At 34.7% G+C, this 21,251-nt stretch overlaps 1 protein-coding gene across 2 annotated transcripts; it reads left to right on the top strand.

The window, feature by feature from the left end:
• Positions 1-579: 579 nt before the first annotated feature.
• LOC137811170 (serine/threonine-protein phosphatase BSL3) lies at positions 580-20,108 on the top strand. Of its 2 annotated transcripts, none has more exons than XM_068612800.2 (21): positions 580-1,499; positions 3,633-3,693; positions 3,769-3,847; positions 3,954-4,033; positions 4,114-4,208; positions 4,307-4,406; positions 5,751-5,820; positions 7,179-7,280; positions 7,366-7,447; positions 8,043-8,222; positions 14,321-14,594; positions 14,686-14,923; positions 15,020-15,190; positions 15,289-15,527; positions 17,107-17,191; positions 17,279-17,377; positions 17,460-17,659; positions 17,746-17,821; positions 18,862-18,997; positions 19,088-19,227; positions 19,398-20,108. In XM_068612800.2, exons 1-21 carry the CDS (start codon positions 1,067-1,069, stop codon positions 19,479-19,481), a joined length of 3,024 nt encoding a protein of 1,007 aa, XP_068468901.2. In that variant the 5' UTR covers positions 580-1,066; the 3' UTR covers positions 19,482-20,108. The 2 variants fall into 2 exon arrangements, with proteins under 2 accessions (XP_068468901.2, XP_090153139.1); XM_090297013.1 differs by having other exon boundaries at positions 658-1,499; positions 4,307-4,609.
• Positions 20,109-21,251: the final 1,143 nt, after the last annotated feature.

Here is a 21,251-nt window from a genome sequence, read left to right as displayed (position 1 = left end):
AAAAATTACAATTTAAAGAAGTCAACCTATATATTACTACTTTAATGTCAATATTGAAATCTGAATTCTAAAAATTCCATGGTGTTTGTTTTAGTATAAAGTACAAGTTTAAGAGCATATTTTTTTTTTCAATATAAATAATGGAATAAAAATGTATTCTTTGAAGAACATAGCGTATCCTTTCTGTATAAAGGTTAAGAGAATTATATTGATAGTTTTTTCTAAATTATTATCTAAATAATTTTTTGCAGTATTTAAATAAAATTTTCCCCTTCTTAAAAAGGAGAAAAAATTTCTAAAGACAGCGCGTGGTGTCACCTTCCATGTTTATTGGTACAATAATGGTAAAAAGAAACAGAATGATGTTACCTTAAGTGGCTGAGTTGTTTTTGTGGAGTTAAACCAATCCCCGGTTGTCCCGGTAACTCTCTTCCGTTCTCCGCTCTGTCGCGGCAACAATTTATTCCGTACGACCGCCCCTACCGGTCACCAACTGCACTCTTCCTCTGCAACCAACCAACCAAATACCGAATAATTCAGTATCAATAAATACACGCCCTTAGAAATAATATATAATATATATAATATAATATATAATTAGCTTTTTAAAAAAAAGATTAGAAAGCTAGAAAAATAAAAGTAGAGAGAGAAAGACACGAACCCTTTGTCTCAGTGAAATAATTTTTTTTATAATTTTTTATTAATTTTATTTTTCTGCTTTGGGTGGTGATTGTGTGTGAGAGTTCAGATTGCTCCTCCGTCCCGTTTCGTTTCGTTCACCACCGCTTCTTTCATTTCTTTGTTTTTCGCACAGACAGAGAGCGAAAATACAGAGAGAGAGAGACAGAGAGAGAAAGAGAAACGAAATAACCTAATCGAATTTTCCTCTATTTTTGGAAAATTTGCGTGGGTGAAAATCTTAATTTGAATTTGAGGAGCGGAGGATCTGAGTTAGGGTTTTCGATAGCAATTTTTTGAACCGAATCGTAATGTTGGCTCAGGACGCGGTTTCGCGGGAATTCTAGCTCCGATCTTACAGGAATTGCTCGAATCTTAGGGTTAAGAAATGGACGTTGATTCCTCGATGGTGCCGGAGGCCGATCACGATTCGGCGGTGCAGAACCATGCCGAAAGAGACCAGTTAGGAGAGTCGCCGCCTCCGTCGCCGCCGCCTTTGTCGACGGGAGGTGGATCTCCGGCTCAGTCGCCGTCGCAACAGCAGCCGTCGTCGCCGGTGACGGCGGGTCAGGTGCAGCACAGTCCGGTGGTTGGTCCGAGACTCGCGCCGACCTACTCAGTGGTAAATGCGATTTTGGAGAAGAAGGAGGACGGGCCGGGACCGCGGTGCGGCCACACGTTGACGGCGGTGGCGGCGGTTGGAGAGGAGGGGACGTCGGGGTACATTGGTCCAAGGTTGATTTTGTTCGGCGGTGCCACTGCGCTTGAAGGGAGTTCTGCGGCCTCAGGGACTCCTTCATCCGCTGGAAATGCTGGCATACGTATGTATTTTACTTTCCTTTTCGTCTTTCCCTGAAAGCAATAACATGACGTAGATACAGCTGCTGAGTATTTTGAATTTTGGTTTTGTTAGTTTGATCAGAATCTGGAAATTTGCGCTTCGCGCTTTGTATTGAGCCATGTATGTATTTGGCTAGTTATTATGGATGTTTACACACGATGGCTTCGATTGCCTTGTTGATTAAGGTTATGGAAATGTAAGTGCTAGGCCAGAAGGTTTTTTTCCTGTTCATGTCCTATGAACTAAATGCTGGTCATGGAGACCAGGGTTCTCATTAAACTTGTTTTGGATACTTCATTCATCTTTGGCACATTGCAATAAATGAGTTTAAATCTATGGAATTTTTTAGCAATCTTGCCACTTTATTAATTTCTTTCCTTTTTTGTGGTATGTGGGTTAAATTGGAAGTTTATAGTTAATTTTAAAACGTTTCCATTTGCATGGCTTTCTGTCCTCTCTTTAGTGGGGCTTGAAATGAATGGAAAAAACAGTACTAGGAAACATTTCATTAGATTAGCTAGTTGTCTTTGATTCCTAAACATAATGTGTCTCATCTCTTCCAATCCAATATATGAGCCATAATTTTATTTCATTATCATTTATATCTTCTCCGATTGCTGTTTGGGCCAATCTCCATTCCTTTGCTGTGGATTATGGAATATCCTCTTTGTTTGAAGCTATGAAGCTCAGATCTTGAAAACCGGTAACTTATTGGTGTAATCCACGTATCTAATATCTGATACCAATATCGTAGATAAAGTATTCAGGGAGTATTCTTCAACTATCTTTTCTTTTCGTTTATTTTTAAATTTAATTGACTGATGTTTGGGTTTGGGATGTGCTTCTGCTACTTTGAGTATAAATAAAATTATATATGATTGTATCTTTTCCTCAATATCCATAAAGCTATTGGCTATTATATGGAGCCCATAATTCTTTTGAATAGTATGAAGGATATATTTTATCACATTCTAACAGGTTATGGAAAAATATGTAAAGGGAAGATATGGAACTATGATTTTCTTGCAACGATCACGAGTATTCTTTTTTGATTGCAAATTATGATCATCATCCATGATGAAGTCTTGAATTAATGGCAAAAGATCAATATCTCTTTACAAACACTATGAATTTGCATGAGTTTTGTTGTTGTTTATAATTAATGTCAACATATCTAGCACTTATATTATATATATTGAACTTTTACTAAATTTCTGTGTTCTTGTAGCCATGTCATATCATTTCCGTGTTGCTTGAAGTATCTAGGCTCGGTTTGTCTGAACTTTTTTATTTCCTTTCTTCCTATTGTTTCTCTTGCTGTTGTATATCTCATGTATTCTGCTAAGATTTTTGTTTGATATGCTGATGTATAATGGAAACATTCCTTTTATTCTAGAAAAACTTTGGATTCAAAAAAGTACCTGTCAAGATATGGTTGTTTGCATATTTGGCTCTTTGGTTTCCTGAATACCTTAACATGTTGTTTCTCATGAATTACAGTGTGAAGTAGTATTGATATTAAATTATCATAAATTAAAGGATATGGTTGGTTTCACAATCACAAGATTGATGGTAGATTGCTGTTGTTTCTGGTGTGATTATTTTTTCTTTTGAATTTGTCTCAGTTACTTGATATACCACTATTGATCAAGGAAGAAAAATAAAAAGGCAGATTAATAATGTTTTATTTCTCATCTAGGCCCAAGTGGTATTCTTTCAGGCAAGCAATGCAACCCATTTCTACATAGTTGACAGGCCTTTCCTATATGTCATAATTTAACGGCTATATTTTTGTACGTCATTTGAAGCTCCATACAATTAGTGTAATTCTTGAAGTTCAAACTATTCTAGTAGAATGATTTTTATTATTTCTGGTGCAAGCCAATGTCAGAAGCTAAATACTGATGTAAAAACTTGATTTGGCCATTCCTAATTTAATGGGAATTTGTATAATCTGTTCATTGTGTGAGGGACGTTTCAAGACAAAAAATGATTTTGTCTACATTTTTTACATTCTTCCCTACCCCCCTTTGTATAAGCACTGATATTGATTGGATCGTTAGTCTTTATGGTTGAAAATTTTCATGACTGGTACATTTCATTTGCACTGCAGGTTTAGCTGGTGCCACCGCTGATGTCCACTGTTACGATGTTATAACTAATAAATGGTCTAGGTAAGCTCAGAACCAGTTTTAAGGCTTAAGTAATGCTTGTATTGCCTTCAGAGCTTATAAGGAAATTTAATGCAGGATAACTCCCATCGGTGAGCCTCCAACCCCTAGGGCTGCACATGTTGCAACTGCTGTGGGAACAATGGTAGTTATTCAGGTACTGTGGAGAGTCTATCTCTTAAGTTATCCGAGTATTGTTTAATTTAATTCCTTAAAATGGGTACCATAATTCTCACTGGAGTATTTTGCACACCATAAAACAGGGTGGCATTGGTCCTGCTGGTTTGTCAGCTGAGGATCTTCATGTTCTTGATCTCACTCAGCAAAGACCACGATGGCATAGGTTAGATATAATACTAAACTATAATTTCTTTCCTCCTCAATGACATTTATCTGATATAGTGGGTTCTGAATGTCATTTAGAGTTGGTGTTCCTGGCCCTGGACCAGGACCACGCTATGGACATGTTATGGCTTTGGTGGGGCAGAGATATCTCATGGCAATTGGAGGCAATGATGGTAACTACCTGAATGCTCCTTTTTGCATTGTTCACAGTGGATGTTCCCTCTGAATGTAAATTTCTTGGATGTTAACTCGTTTGTTCCCTGCTTTCCAGGAAAGAGACCTTTGGCTGATGTGTGGGCTTTAGACACAGCTGCCAAGCCTTATGAATGGCGCAAGTTGGAGCCAGAAGGAGAGGGTCCACCTCCATGCATGTAATGTGTCCATGAAACTTACCCTTCTTTACTAATATCTTGACTTCACTACACACACACATATCAATTAACTACATTGTATTATGCATGTCCCGTTCCAAAAGCCTTTGATACCACAGACTAGGTTCTGAGGCGCACTTAGGGCAGCCTTTTCTTGTTCTGTGCCTCTGATGTCTTAAACTAGGTTCTGATGGTTAACACAGGTGATTGTATTTGAGTTGAATAAATTTAAATCCTTCATGTTGGTTTGTTAGATTGACATGGTTGTGAAGATGTAGATGTGTTGGTTTGTTAGACTGATATGCTTTCGGTTAAATTTATTTTTAACTTTTCTTCGCTTCATATCATATTATTTGCCCCGATTTTGAACTATTTCCATGCCTTGGGTTTGTTCCTAATGTTCTTTGTTCTCTCCACTACCCCCCTCTACCCCTGCCGTACAAAATTGGTGAAACATAATTTTCTGTAATTTTCAGTAGTTCTGCCATGTTAAGCATGCTAGTATTTGGTTTACCATTGCATTGCATGTTTGGGCTTGTATATTTGTTGATTATTGCTTTATTATTTCTACACCTATAGAACTTTTTGATATTAGAGTAGGTTTGCCTTTATATTGGGGTTGCTTTTATGTGTGATGATAATTAGGTTGTGGAATATTTTTCTGAATCGTGTATTGTTTCGTATCGTGAATCGTAAGATTCATAAACATTAAAAAATGTGACATAATTTAATATATAAGATATGTAGAGATGCAATTAATAACAAAACAACCTCATATTTCATTTTGAGTGTTGTATCTACATATATATACCACACAAAAGAAGAAAGTAGAGAAGGACGTACAAAGGAACTTTTGAAATTAGTAGGGGACGTTTGAAATGACGCACCGGGTTCTAAAATTAGGGCTTTTATTTATAAAAGCAATTAAACTTAAAATTAGGATTTTTATATAATAATTCAAATTAAAATTAGGATTTTTTCAAAAGCAAGTCGCGATACGGAATCGTTTCGCGATTGCTGCGATTTATGTCACGATTCACACGATACAGCTGCGATATGGGAGCAAAAACGATTATTCTTGCGATTCGTATTGGGGGCACTTTGAATCTTATCGTATCATGAATCGTACGATACTTACTACCATGATCATGACACTTTTTACTAAATTCTTGCTTAGCTATTGCTGTGTTTTTGTTGAGCTTAGTAGTGCACTATAAGAACTTTGATCGTTTTTACCGCATAAATAAATCTTTCCTTTTCTTTATTTATGTTGTATGTCATTTTGTGCTTGGATTTTTTATAATTTGGGGTTGAGTTGCTGTTTTGTCATTTACTTTTTATTAGGTATGCAACTGCCAGTGCACGATCTGACGGGCTTCTTCTGCTTTGTGGCGGGAGGGATGCCAATAGTGTTGTGAGTTATCTATTCAGTCATTCACTTTGTCATTCTATTGAATTGAATTCTGTAGAAATTTCCTGGTATGAATTTGCCATAGTTTGTCATCGATATCACTCTTATTTTCCATTATGCCCTTGTCGCTTGCCTGCATAGTGGCCTATCCACTTTTCTTAAGCTAGTGGGTAGATTGCGATTGTTTTCTAAACTCACCATAATAATTAGGTCTGTCTCTACCTGGTTGCTATATAAGGAACATTCTGATGGAGGAGGAAACTGGGGGCAAAGATAAGGTGTGGTCAAGATTTGAAAAAAAAGCAAAATCAAAACAGAGATACTAGGAAGATTGTAGCAGATTACAGGACAGTATATTTCTTGCAAAATTGGATTGATCCAAAGAATGGTGACTGCCTTTCAATTCTTCCTAAATGAGTGATGCTCTGTTTTTTGTGCTAGATTTGCGTGTGAAGTACATCAAGGGTGAGAGCAATGTTTAGGCTTGCAATTCAGTGTGAAATAATATCTTAATCCTGTTGAACTGCTGTTTGAGCAAAGGAATCTCAATTTACTATTGAGGGATCTTTGGGCTTCCAGCCAGTTTTGTCTAGGAGAAACCTTAGACATTCAGGTCAATAAGAAGCCAAAAGGAATATAAAATGGAGAATAATCCAGAAGTGTGCAGAGTTCAAACCCTGGTGCCAGAATATGCACAGAAGCAAGTAGATTCAAGTGAATTAAAAAAAATGATGAATACTCAATCTAACCTACCTCTAGTACTGAAGGTTTTTTCCTCATTCTAAAATCCCAATACAAGGAGCAGCAGGACTAGGATATAAAATATTTATGGGCTATAATCAAAAGTAGAAAAATCATATGGTCAAAGCACACATTCAGTTTCCACCTAGGCATCATCATAAAACTTAATTCAGGTTCCGTCATGTTGATAGTGACCATTTGTCTGAAAGAAATATACATGGATTAATGTGAGTAGAGGTAATCACTGGATTGACATCTCCATTCATTCAGATGTAAACTGTATTTGCTCTTTCTTGATAAGTAAAATAACTTGCTTCTTTATAGAGGTATTGCTTTGAAGGAAAAAATCCATAACCATACCACTTATTTTTTTTCAAAGTGTAGCACAAAATCCAGCAAGTAGCAATATGATCACTTCGTAGATCCCACTCCCTTAACCAAGCAAAGTCTCTGTTACCAATTTATGCCTTTTGTTTTCTTATCTGCAAACACTTTTTTGTGGATTCATGTAATTCTGTCTTTGTTAAATATTTTCATGTGGCCCATGTGAATTTCTTGTTTCTAACCTTCTGACCACTTCTTCTTTCCCTCTTGCCCTTCCCCAAAATCTTATATTACAGCCATTGGCAAGTGCATATGGACTTGCTAAGCATAGAGATGGTCGTTGGGAATGGGCCATTGCTCCTGGTGTCTCACCGTCTCCAAGATATCAACATGCAGCGGTTTGACTTAGTTTCTTTTATTATTTATATTTTTTACTTTGTCATATATTCTAAGGATTTCAATTTACTTGTTTAATGATTCCAGGTATTTGTTAATGCAAGGCTCCATGTGTCTGGTGGGGCCCTTGGGGGAGGACGGATGGTTGAAGATTCATCAAGTGTTGCAGGTACTTGATTCTGTCGCTGCTAAGAATTTGCATTTTGGTTGGTTCTTTTTTTAGATGTTTGATCTTGGATAAAGAGCAGAAGTATAACTGGTGATTGAAAAATTAATGGCTTATATTGTAGTAGCATACATGCAATTGCATACCGAACTATGAGATTATTATGATCTATGCCTTTTTAATTTCAGATCAACAGTTGTGACTTTGTGCTTTATCAGTGTATCCCTCCTCACTTTAGAGAAATTAAATCTTCTACAAACTAGTTCTTTACCTTAATGCCCTTATATCTTCCTATACTCTTGTCTACATATATTTTCATTTTTGACTGAAGGATGAATATACTTTTGGTGAAGTTGAGAAAGAGAATCTTCTTGTGGAAATCGGGATGATCTGCTATAAGCAATAACAAATACTTTTGAAGTTTCATTACTGTTTTAGGTACTGTTTGTAGGGTAGCTCGCCGGTGCCTAGTTGCCTCTGTAGCCTTTAGTTATTTTTTTCCAATGGTAATTTCTTTTGTGTGTGAAAGCAAGATTTATTGTTATGCCAATTAATGTTGCATTTAGAAGTATTTCTATTGTTTTTTCACTGTTTGTAGTGTTGGACACTGCTGCTGGTGTTTGGTGTGATACAAAATCTGTTGTTACCAGTCCAAGAACGGGTAGATACAGTGCTGATGCTGCTGGTGGAGATGCCTCTGTTGAGTTGACACGGCGTTGTAGGCATGCTGCTGCTGCAATTGGTGACTTGATTTTTATCTATGGTGGTTTACGGGGCGGTAAGTCTTAAATTGATTGAAGTTATGTGGGTTGATCTAAATGGAATTAATTTCCTATTTGCTTGACCATGCATGATTGTTTTTGTTATAATTATAATTATTAAAATAAGGAGTAAATCCTATATAACAAAGAATATTTAGGTTTATATGTATTATTAGGAACAGTTTTATTTATTCATGTATCATATCTTTATTATTACAGGATATAAAATCTCATTTATTTATTGTATTGATTCCTTTTTTCAATATAAATAAAGCATCTGTGTTGTCTCAGAAACACATGCTACTCAGTGTCTCTCCCTTTCCTATAATTTAACATGGTATTATACTCTATTCTAGCAAACTTTTGTTGGGTCTATTGCACCACCTACTATCGAGTCACTATTGGACCACTCACAAATCTATTCCTAAGCTTGAGATGCCCAATCCTTGACGTGACGGAGGATGTTGGAGATTCTATATCAACTAGAAATATGACCAAATTGTAATATATAGTGCAAACCTCACCTTAAATATTGGTTTTGAAGGTTAATTTTAAAGTTTGCTTCTAAGATAGTTTGATATGGTATGTTGTCTACATAAGTCCCTACATGGTCTCAAGCGATAATCTCGTGTGGTTTGAGTGTTTTGAGACTATCATCCAACAGTTTGCAATAATATAAACGTGATGTTGATTGTTCTTTGTATTATCATCATTCTCCCCTAGGTTATATCTATCTCATTGTATATATGAGTAACATTGTTATCACAACACAACAAGGATAAGGAGGGTGTTGTACAACTAAAACAATATCTTGTTCAAAAGTTCCAGAAAAAAGATATTGGACACTTGAGATATTTCCTTGTCATATAAGTTGCACAATCCAAGGATGGTTTGGTTATAATGTTAGAAAAAATATACTCTTGACATTCTAGAAGAAATAGGGATGTTAAATGCTAAGCCTGTGGATACATGAATGGATTTGAATGTCAAACTTATACCTGACCAAGTAAAGTCGTATTCTGATCCTCGAGATACAAACGATTAATTGGTAAGCTAAATACCTCATTGTGACTAGTCTTGACATCATCGTTGTACTGAGCATCGATACAACCATATGAATACTAGAGTATATTAAGAAGGCTCTTGGTAAGTAAGGATCATATATGAAGATAAGGGAAATCTCAAATGTTTGGTATTCTGATGCTGACTAGGCAGGGTCACCAAGCAATTGACCCTCCAGTTTTAAGGTATTGTGTTCTTGTTGGAGGTAATTTAATATTGTAGAACAGTAAGAAACAAAATTAAGTGGCAAGATCAAGTGCAGAAAGAGAATAACGAGGAATAACACTAGTCATTTGTGAGCTCATATGGCTAAAACAACTCCTCAAAGAGTTTGATGGTAGGACCAAATATATTAAGGTGGATTGTCATTCATAAAAGAAAAAAACTAAAGTTTGGAGACATCACTACTAGATTTGTCAATTCTAGTGAATTGTCAGTTCTAGTGAATAGTCGGCTGACATATTCACCAAGTTTCCGATAGGACCAAAAATTGATTATATTTGCAGCAAGCTCGACACATGACATGACTTATAGGGGGGTGTTATACTTATAGAAAAAAGGAGCAGATTCTGTATTAAGAACATGTTTGTTTATTCTCCTATCATATCTTTATTATTAGAGGATATCAAATCTTCTCTATTAATTGTATTAATTCCTTTTTCTTAGAAATTCACAGTTTCAGTTTCAGTTCAGCTCAATCTCTTTCTTTCCTATTGTTTAATAGTTTTATCAATACCAATGTTGTTGATTAGATGAGCCTGCTTTGTGATGTTAATTTAGTCAATTTAGTTAATTTGCTGTATGTAATTTACACATTTTATTTTGCTTAATATTTAGTTGAATTTATTTTTATAATTTTTATTTTTGTTTGGACTTTGGAGCGAATGTTATAAAATTTTAGTATCTTTTACTAGAATATGAATTCTTAAATTGTGTTAGAAGAGGTGGGAGATAGAAACTTACGAAGTAACTCAAATCATACGATCAGCTTAGCATCTCTTAAAACGTGGATTTAGGCTTAATTGAACCTCACAAAGTCAGCTTGTAAGTTGAGATTTGTTCTCCATTTATATATTATATTTTAGTCATATTACTGGTTGATGTGAGATCTACAATATCCTCCTTAGAGTTGAGGATTGGACACCTTTAACATGAGACTGAATATGAGTGGTCTAATTGTGGCCCAATAGTGTATTGGATTGGATGATAGGTCTTATATTAACTAGAAAATGATCAAATTATTGTATAAAAGTAGGGAACAATCCTTATCTGAAAAACTGGATTTACTATTCTTAGAGCTTCAATTTTTCTGATCGTTAAATATATTTCTTAGTTTCTTACTATTCTGTTAGAATGATTTTGTTCGAGGTATTTTTCTTTCTCTTTTCTGTTGCACTGATTTTCTGTTAGACTCTCTTATGTTAGTTTTAACTGGCAATAGCAGTCAGTTACTGCTAATACCTATCAGTGATGATTCCCTGGTCTTCTTACATGACTTCCGAAAATCTTAATCTTAATATTGCTCAGTTGCATGCTCAGCAGCAGTTTTGAGGAAGACATTGAGTTGAGAAGACCACATCTAGACTGTTGAGAGAAACATTGGGGTATTGGTCTTTGTTATAATAATAGAAAGAAAATAAGAGCTTATCTTGTATAATGAGGAATATCTAGATTATATATGTATTATTAGAAACAATTTTATTTGTTCGTGTATCATATCTTTGTTATTAGAGGATATCAAATCCCCTGTCTTTATTATATTGTTTCTTTTTCCTCATTATAAATAAAGCACCCATGATGTGTCACACAGTATGAGTTCAATGTTTTTCTCTTCCCTAGAGTTTAGCATGGTATCCAAAGCTTTTTTCAAAACCATGTTGGCCCGATAGACCCAATGTCTTCAGAGGATTTTTTTTTCTCTTTGCCATCCTCTCTCTCATGTTCGCTTTCCACTGTTCTGGCACCTTCTCCTTAGTTTTTTATTTATTTTTTCTTCTAGCTTAAAAAAATGTCTTCCAACAAGTGTTATCAAATATTGGATGACGAAAAATATTAGTAACTCAAAAATCCTTTATGAAAATATATTGAATGCCATAAGGGGTTATGGTGGAAGCATCCTGAACACACACACACACACGTGTGTGTAAATAAATAAGTAAACTGCATAATGAAATGCAAAAGAATAATGAAAGACATCCATAGAATTAATGATAATAATAAGTATAGACTTTAGAATTTCAAGTTCCTAGAATTAAAATAAGAACAAAACATGATTAATATGCTAAATTTCTAATCCTCTGACTCTTCCTCAATCCCAACATAGTTATCTTAAATGTTATCCAATGGGGTGGATCCTTCCTTCTCTTCCTCTTCAGAGGAAGCTTGGTTAAAGTTAAATAGTTCTTTTAATATATTTTTAGACTCAAAGTTAGAGCTATCAGATTCCAATTCACCATCATCCAAGGCGGGTCATTTCTATTAGATGATCTTGAATTGGCTTTCAAGTTTTGCCATTGAGTGCTATTCAACTAAAAAGAAAAAAAACAATGATAGATTACCACAAAAAAGAAAGAAAAGAAAGAGTAATGAAAAAGAAAAAATGAACAGAAAATATTTTATTTTCGAGAAGAACAAAAAACAGAAAAGAGTAAAGAAAATTACAAAAAAGCAGAAAAACCAGAAAAGAAAAGAAAAATACAAAGAAAACAGGAAAGAGAAAATAGAAAAAACCAGTCAAGAAAAATAGAAAAACAATAAACCGAAAAAAGAAAATAAAAAAATACATGATAAAAAAATAGAAGGGAAAACAAAAAACAAAATTACTGAAAAAAAAGGAGAGAAGCAAAATTAAAATAGAAAAGAAGAAAAATAAAATAGAGGAAGAGAGACAAAAAAAGAATCAGCATTCCATGATAGCCAAAGCTTCGCCATGGACTGCCACTTGAAAATCGCTTCATCATTACCTTGTGGTGGTTGCCAGCAATTTCGACACCAATTTCTGCCATGGTGCCGCCATGGTCGATAATCGATAACATTGCTAACCATGGTGCTTCCAACACCACAATAACCCCTTGAATAGATTCTCCCATCTTTTCTAACCATATGATAGTAATGAGAAGATAGATGGGTGCAACTATTCCACTTCCTGTGTTGAGTCATTTGTTGCTCCTATATTTTGGGCTCATCCATCTCCAACAACATTTGAAGACTTTATCAAATGGTGACATGCAAATCCACTAGTATCATTGCTTCAGTGACATACACTAGTAATTCATTGGCTTGTCTCTCAATCACCTTCTTTTGGTCCATGGGTTATTGACTCTAGTGCAACCAATCACATATCTAGTTATTGTTCTCTTTTCTCTTCCTTTACTAAAGTTGCCAATTTTTCTTTTACAACTACTGCCAATGGTTCACCAACACTAGCTTGCGGCATTGGTAGTACCCAACTCCTCCCAACCCTTACTATTAACTTTGTTATTTATGTCCCCAATTGTCCTTTTAATTTATTGTCTGATTCCCGATTGACTAATCCCATGATATTATCCTCACCTTCACTAAAAATAAAGTTACCTCACACGATCGGATCCCATGATATTATCCTCACCTTCACTAAAAATGATGTTACCTCGGAGGATCGGATATCAGTTGAACAATTGGCGTTGGATGAGAGTCACATGGCCTTTATTACTATTTCTATCCATAACCCTTATATGTACATCGACAACCTCTCCAATGATGATGCATGCTCAATTAAACATTATGGGTTAAAAATATATGGAAGATGGTGCCGAGTTTAAAACATTTGTCTATTTTGAATTGTGAGTTATGCTAATTAGGTAATATTAAGAAGTGAATTTTAAGTCTAACTCAACCTTACTAAAACCGGTTCATAAAGTGAGGTTTGCACCCACTTATATACTATTAAATATCCTTATCACTAGTCGATGTGTGATTTCCAACACACCCCTCATGCCGAGACCTAACAACTTGTGTGTGGGATTATATATTTATGGGTGGTCCGATAACGACCTAACCTGATAAGCCCAACAAACGCTGGCTAGGATAGACTCTAAATGACTATGATACCATCCTAAGAAGTGGACTTTAAGCCTAAGTTAACCTTACAAAATCGGCTCATAAGGTGAGGTTTGCATCTCTTATATACTATTAAATGTCCTTATCTCTAGTTGATGTGAGATCTCCAACATGAAACATGTTCGTCAGTCTTTTTTGATATTCTTAATAAATTATCTTTGTCTCCTTTTTCTTTAGTTCACTTTGATATTTGACGAGATAACCAAGCCACATTACACATTGTCTCTAATCCTGTCATGAGAGAGTGAAACATATTGAGATGGATTGCCATTTCATAAGAGAAAAACTGAAGTGTGGAGACATCATCTCTAGATCTAATGAAGAACTAGCTCACATATTCACCAAGTCTCTAAGGGGAGTGAGGATCTATTGTATTTGCATCAAGCTAAGCACATATATGACCTATATATTCCAGCTTGAGGGGGAGTGTTTTAATTATAGAAATAAAATAACTAGTTGATCTTATATAATCAGGAATATCTAAATTATAATGTATTATTCAGAATATTCTTATTTATTCCTGTATCATTTTTTTTTCTGTATCTTTGTTATCAGAGGATATCAAATCTCCTCTATTTATTGTTTTTTTCTTACAAATAAAGCACATGTTCTGTGTCAGAAACACATGGTTTGTGTTTAATGTTTCTCTCTTCCCTAGAGTTTAACACTATTCAACTAGGTTTACTGTCGGACAATGCTAGGCATGAGTGAACATTATGAGAGATAATTCCTATTAACACAGTTGCAAAATTCTTTATTTATTTTTTCTTTTTTATGGATCTAATAACAATATTATTTCAAGTTTGAACTATTGTTGAGCATGGCCAATCACTTTTTTTGTCATGGAAGCTAAGATGCTTGTTTTTGTGCTCATTTTGGTATTATATGTTGTGGTGAGTTATAATTTTTTTGTTTGATGTGTATGACTGGCCATGATGTATTATTTATGCTGTAGGGGTCTTGCTAGACGATTTACTTGTTGCTGAAGATCTTGCTGCTGCTGAAACAACAGCTGCTGCTTCACATGCAGCAGCTGCAGCTGCATCTAATGCACAAGCTGGACGACTACTTGGACGATATGGTGCATTTGTTGATGATAGGACAAGGCAAACCATGATTGAAGCAGCTCCAGATGGTTCAGTTGTTTTGGGAAATCCTGTTGCCCCCCCTGTAAATGGGGACATATATACTGATATCAGCACTGAAAATGCCTTACTCCCAGGATCTAGGTATGTCCGCTTTTATCATCTGAACATATCTTCGGATGAAGTATTGAATTGTTACTTTGGCTTTGTCATTCACGTGAAGAATTTTGAACAGGCGAACAAGCAAAGGAGTTGAGTATCTAGTTGAAGCATCAGCTGCAGAAGCTGAAGCTATCAGTGCGACACTGGCTGCTGCGAAAGCACGACAAGTAAATGGAGAAGTTGAATTGCCTGACCGAGATCGTGGGGCTGAGGCAACACCTAGTGGGAAACAAATATCTTCCTTGATTAAGCCTGATTCTTCTGTGTCAAATAGCATTCCTCCTGGTGGAGTGAGGCTGCATCACAGAGCTGTGAGTAATACATTTTTTATTTCCTAGGAAAAATTATGCTGTCACAAATTCCATGAATGTTCAAGCCCCTTGTCCATTTTCTGGAATTTTCTGCAGGTGGTTGTTGCTGCAGAGACTGGTGGAGCATTGGGTGGCATGGTTAGACAGCTTTCAATTGATCAGTTTGAGAATGAAGGCAGGCGAGTCAGTTATGGAACTCCTGAAAGTGCAACAGCAGCTAGAAAATTATTAGACCGTCAGATGTCTATCAATAGTGTCCCAAAGAAGGTACTTGTCTCTATTAGTTATAATTGATTAGAGTATTTGTAGAAGGAAATCAAGCTTCTTGGAGTGTACTTATTAAGTTTCTGGACCTTCTTTTATAGGTTGTAGCTCACCTCTTAAAGCCTCGTGGCTGGAAACCGCCAGTTCGGCGACAGTTTTTCTTGGACTGCAATGAAATTGCGGATCTATGTGATAGTGCAGAGCGGATATTTTCAAGTGAACCAAGCGTCTTACAGCTTAGGGCTCCAATTAAAATATTTGGTGATTTACATGGGCAATTTGGAGATCTCATGCGCCTCTTTGATGAGTATGGTTCACCGTCAACTGCTGGTGACATAGCGTAAGTTGCTTAGTTCTCAACTCATGGATTGATTTGTGTATAAAAGTTAATGAAGGATATTTATCCTGTGTCACTAATGTTATATCTATTATTATGGTATCTGTCTCCTATTTCTAGCAATAGCCTTTGGGTCAATAAGTATTTATCGGATAGTGTCTAAGCATGATTGATAAGATGTTAAGATGTCAAAACTAGTACAACCTGTTTTTAATTGTTTGTGCCAGAGGGTACTTTCATAATTTGTCTTGAACATCTGTGGAGTCCAAATTTATAGCTAATGTTAATGAATGTTTTTAAATCAGACCAACCGATGTACTGGTAAGGGCCTTGATTGAGAGTTCGTTGGTTTGATTGTGGTTGAAGTAGGGTTGAGTTGGTAATAATAAAATATATTTTTATAAGCAATATACTATTATAGAATTGTTAAAATATTTAGTTAGATAATTTTTTAAGTTAGCATAAAAGGATCATATTATAAATTCTTAATTTTTTTTGAAGTTCTTTATAAGTAGTTAAATAAAAGCAAAATATGTGAATATCATATATGAGATATGAGCCTTTATTTGTTTAATAGATGTTTTAGAATATTTTTTAAACTAACCAATAAAATAGATAAGCATTTTTTTTCTTCTGAAAAGACCAGTTCAAATAAGTTTCTGAGAAGTTTCTTACTCTTATTCTGGTTTTCTGCTGCACCATATTTTTTGGGCTCTGCCAATCCAATGACCCGTTCTCAATTCAACTAATTAAACTTGTTTGCCTGTTGCATCCTTAATAGCTATGATGTTAACTTTATCAATTTTCGTACTTGGAGAAAGAAAGCTTTTTCCCCCAATTTCGCCTTTTTTTTATGAAAAATAAACTGTTCACAAAATAAGCTAGATTTTTTGAATATTAGCTGATATTTAGTAAGAAATTTTTTCTTTTTAAAAAATATGATTTTATGAATTTGAAAATCTGTAGAATATGATTATTTTAAAAAAAGAGAATTTACTTTCATACTCTTTCTTTTGTAAAACTGATCCCTTTTTTTTTCATCCAAACAATTTTCTCAACCATTTTTCAGCAAATTTATCCAAACAAAAACTGATTTTGGTTTTAACCAATTATTCAAATAATCTAATTTTCACAGCTATCCCAAACACATGCTTGATGTTTTGTATCCATTTTTTTAATCTCTCTGGGCAAAAATTCTTGTGATTGATTATCCAACTCAGTTATAATGGTCTCATGTTTTTTCATTTCATGTTTTCATTGTAACCTACCAAGTTTGTTTGCACCAATGCATACCATACATGCATTCCTTCAAATAATAGTATGATGTAAATCCATTGTTTTTATAGGTTCTTTACTAGATAGATTGATTGTTAGGTTTAGTTTATATAAGCAAATGGATTGTTATATTTATATGTTGATCTGATAGTTTATGAGTACAGAGGTGCTGAAGAAAATAAATAATTAGTAGGTTTTTTCCCTTCCCCCTTGACTGGGTAGCATTATATTTTTTGAACTATTCTAATGTGCGTGATTTAGGTATTTTAATTTCCTTTAATTTTAATTTTGTATAAATGACAATCAGATACATCGACTATCTATTCCTTGGAGATTATGTTGATAGGGGTCAGCACAGCCTGGAAACTATTAGCCTTCTGCTTGCTCTGAAGGTACTCTAGATGCTATAGGTTGTCTTTTTTTGTTGTTTGACAAGTTTGATGGCATCAAGTTTATGCATGATTATTCGGATTATGCAGGTTGAGTATCCAAACAATGTACATTTAATACGTGGAAACCATGAAGCTGCAGATATTAATGCCCTTTTTGGTTTCCGAATAGAGTGCATTGAGAGGATGGTAAGGAATTTGACATTGCATATACTGGGCTGTATTTTCTTTACTTATTTGTCATTCAAGAACTTCTGAATTTTGCTTATAGGGTGAGAGAGATGGAATTTGGGCATGGCACCGTATCAACCGTCTGTTTAATTGGCTTCCTCTGGCAGCATTAATTGAGAAAAAGATTATTTGCATGCATGGGGGTATTGGTCGTTCAATAAATCACGTAGAACAAATTGAGAATATTCAGCGTCCAATTACGATGGAAGCAGGATCAATTGTGCTTATGGATCTACTGTGGTTGGTGCATTTTGTATACTCGTGATGTTTGTTACAATTTATTTCATTTTCTTTTGGAAGAATGACAGCATGAAGTGTTTCTCCAGGTCTGACCCTACAGAGAATGACAGTGTGGAAGGGCTTCGGCCAAATGCTCGGGGTCCAGGATTAGTTACTTTTGGGGTGAGTGGTTGTTATTTGTAGTCTGTCAAACTATTATTTAGTTTTAGTTTTCTGTAGAATGATAGAAAGATTCAGGTTTTGATTTTTCTAAATTTGGTAACAAATATACAAGAGTTTAATTTTTATTTGTTGGCAGTGCAAATATTTTTACACCATCAACCAATTAAAAAATACCCTAAATATGACATCTAAAGTAATTGCTATGAATGTCAACACTCGTACATAATTGACAATTTATGATTGGAGGATGGTGATAAAATATTTACGATGTCAGTACATTCTAATTCAATTATTCATTTTGTATATTAATTTTTTTTTATTTTATTTTTTGGTTTCATAAATTTGATAAATTTTTAATTCTCATATATTAATTGTTTTATTATTCTAGAAAATTCATGTTGTATTACTGTCTATTAATTTTGATGCATCATTTGAAACTTTTGAAGTAAATTGTGCAGTGTTTATGCCCTGAAACTTTTGTAATTGCAACATGCATCTATTAAGTAATTATTTTCGAAGCTAGCCTTAATATAGATTGTTGAAATAACTACAAATTTGATTTCTTTCATTTACTACTGCTGTAGTTTCGATTTTCTATACTGCATGTCTCAACTCTCATTTATTCCCTTCCCATAGAAAGTCACTCTACGGCTGAAGAATGAGTGTATTCTCGGGCCATCGTAGAAACATAGATAGGGTTGATAATGAACTCACCCTAGATACAGCTTTTTGTATACGTTCACTTGCATCACATTCACAAGTGCTCTCTGAACCTTGCAATAAGGTCACCCCATAACACGGCTCTCCCACTTTAGTTACCTTCAGCCCTAGGCATTTTCTGACGTTATTGTTAATGCCTACACTATTTCCTCTAATTTGAGGACTGCATACGTTTTCTGATGGTTATTATTTTTATTGTTCTAGGCATTTTCCTTCTTGGATGTTGTCTGCGTTTTCTTAATTTTAGGCTTCTGTTACCTTGATTGTTTAGACTCCTATATGTGATATTATGCTCATCTAAATGGGTCTTGCTGTTGCAGCCTGATCGGGTCATGGAATTTTGTAACAACAATGATCTTCAGCTGATTGTTCGTGCACATGAATGTGTGATGGATGGCTTTGAGCGTTTTGCTCAGGGACATTTGATCACACTTTTTTCTGCGACAAACTACTGTGGTATTGTTACTGGGCTTTCTCCATTGCACTTTCCTGTAACGATAATTCTCCGTTCTAAATTTTGGCACTTCATTGTTGGCTGGGTAATAGGTACCGCAAATAATGCTGGAGCGATTTTAGTTTTGGGTAGAGATCTTGTTGTGGTTCCTAAATTGATTCATCCCTTACCACCTGCAATTTCTTCACCAGAAACTTCGCCGGAGAGACATATTGAGGACACATGGATGCAGGTATTATTCATGAAATGGTTGGCACGCTCTTAGTGCTGCATAACATTGCACATATTAAATAAATACGTTCATATCTAAGTGAATTTTAAGGTGGTTATTATGGGACTAAATCTATATTTCTGCAGTTTCTTCTTTGGTATTCACATTTTTTTGGGTTAAAACGTATACAGGAGTTGAATGCCAACAGACCACCAACACCGACTAGAGGCCGTCCTCAAGTAACAAATGAACGAGGTTCTCTTGCTTGGATATAGTGATTATTAAGAATACCCGTATTGTTTATGCCTTGACGCTTGTGCTATCGCCTGAATTTCCGGTGTTACATATATAGCATGATGCCATTTACGGGTTAATGGAGCTTGTGATCTGATGCCCGCAGAAAGCTTGTAGGACCAAGCTAATGTTTGTCCTGGTTCTCATTACTCAATCATCTGGCATCTAGATGATACAAGTTCGAGAAGCAAAGTTGGTAGCCACTGCTAGGTTGGTTCACTTTGACAAAGCTAGAAGTTGCAGTTTGGGTTCCCTCCCAGCTGTTGTAAATTGAGCCGTAGGTACAAAATCAAGGTCATGGATGTCTGCTTCATGAGTGCTGGTTATTTTTCTCATTATTTTTTTTACATATTTTTTACTCATCGTCCCTAGGTTATTGTTTTTTCAATTTATATTTTAAATGAAGAGGACGGGTTTCTTTTCTTCTTTCCTGTGATGGTGAGATATATAAAATCAGAAATCTTTCTTGGGGGTCCATGTATCATAGTTGTTGCTTTGTGTAATTCCCATCCATGCTCTGTACAACTAACTTTTTGTGTGAACCAACATATTCTGACAGAAATGTGAATTTTGAGAATAGAATTTTGTATATTGCCTTGTGCTTCAAATATCGTGGACTGTTCCCTCTGATGGATGTTATTTGCCGGCAGTGATGGATACTGTGTGGGTTTGCTTTTTTGTTTAAAATCTCCATTCTCACTTTTCAAAGCACGTCCAACATGAATCCGAGTCTCAAGTCATCCACGTTAGTTCAAACACCCCATGGAATTTTAGTTGTAGGGTACTATTAGACCTTGTTTGTTTCAAGGACTAAATTTGAGGGAATGGAAAAGGATAGAAATGAGAGAAAAGTGAGTAGAAAATTATTTTTATATTTCAACCATCTGAAAAATTGTTAAAAAATTAATTCACGAATAATCTAATATGTAAATAAACAAATTGTCTTCGGAACAAAAACAACGACATACCTATAATGCACCATGTAAGTTGGTTTTTCCCTTCTCTTTTTTTCTTCTTTTTTTTCCCCTTCTTATAACTGAGGAATCTCAATATGCAAATCAACATATACTTCTTTTTATATAATTAAATTGAAATAAATATTTTTTATACATTGTAATTGAAATTTATAATAAATTACTATATTTAAATAAATTTTTTATTTTAGATTTACAATGAATAATTTATAGTGATATTCCTGTGTTTCTTAAAACAATAGAGATAATGATGAAAAAGGACATTGAATGTGATAGACAGTTAAGAATTTAAATATACATGTATTAAGGTAAAAATAAATGAAGTTTGAAATGGTGAAGTAACATCTCTTTTGTTAATTACAGGTATGAAATGCACATGCGGAGAATATTTAGTATGTTTAATTAAAGGTAAAAATAATGAAACTAAGAAAATACTTAAGGTGGTTTATAATGACTTTACTATATTTTAAATTATGAAGGTAGTTTATAACTACATATTTATTTGCTGACATAAAATGATTGTTCAAACGCGGATAAATAAAAAATGAAATTTCCAATGCAAACGCAGACCCCTTTCTGGTTTTGAAAGTAGTAGAAAAGAATGTGAGAACAAATTTATTTTTAAAACATTTAATTTGATACTTTTTAGAAAATGAAATACTATAGAATGTGTCATTTTATTTATTTAATAAACATTATGTAATTCTCATATTTCTAAAGAGAATATATTTCTTCTCAAACGTGATTTCACACCATCAAAATGCATTTTCAAATCCT

The sequence above is a fragment of the Phaseolus vulgaris genome, chromosome 11, assembly GCF_051622355.1.
Source record: "Phaseolus vulgaris cultivar YP4 chromosome 11, ASM5162235v1, whole genome shotgun sequence".
Classification (NCBI taxonomy): Eukaryota; Viridiplantae; Streptophyta; class Magnoliopsida; order Fabales; family Fabaceae; genus Phaseolus; species Phaseolus vulgaris.
This window is presented reverse-complemented; position numbering and strand designations above follow the sequence as displayed.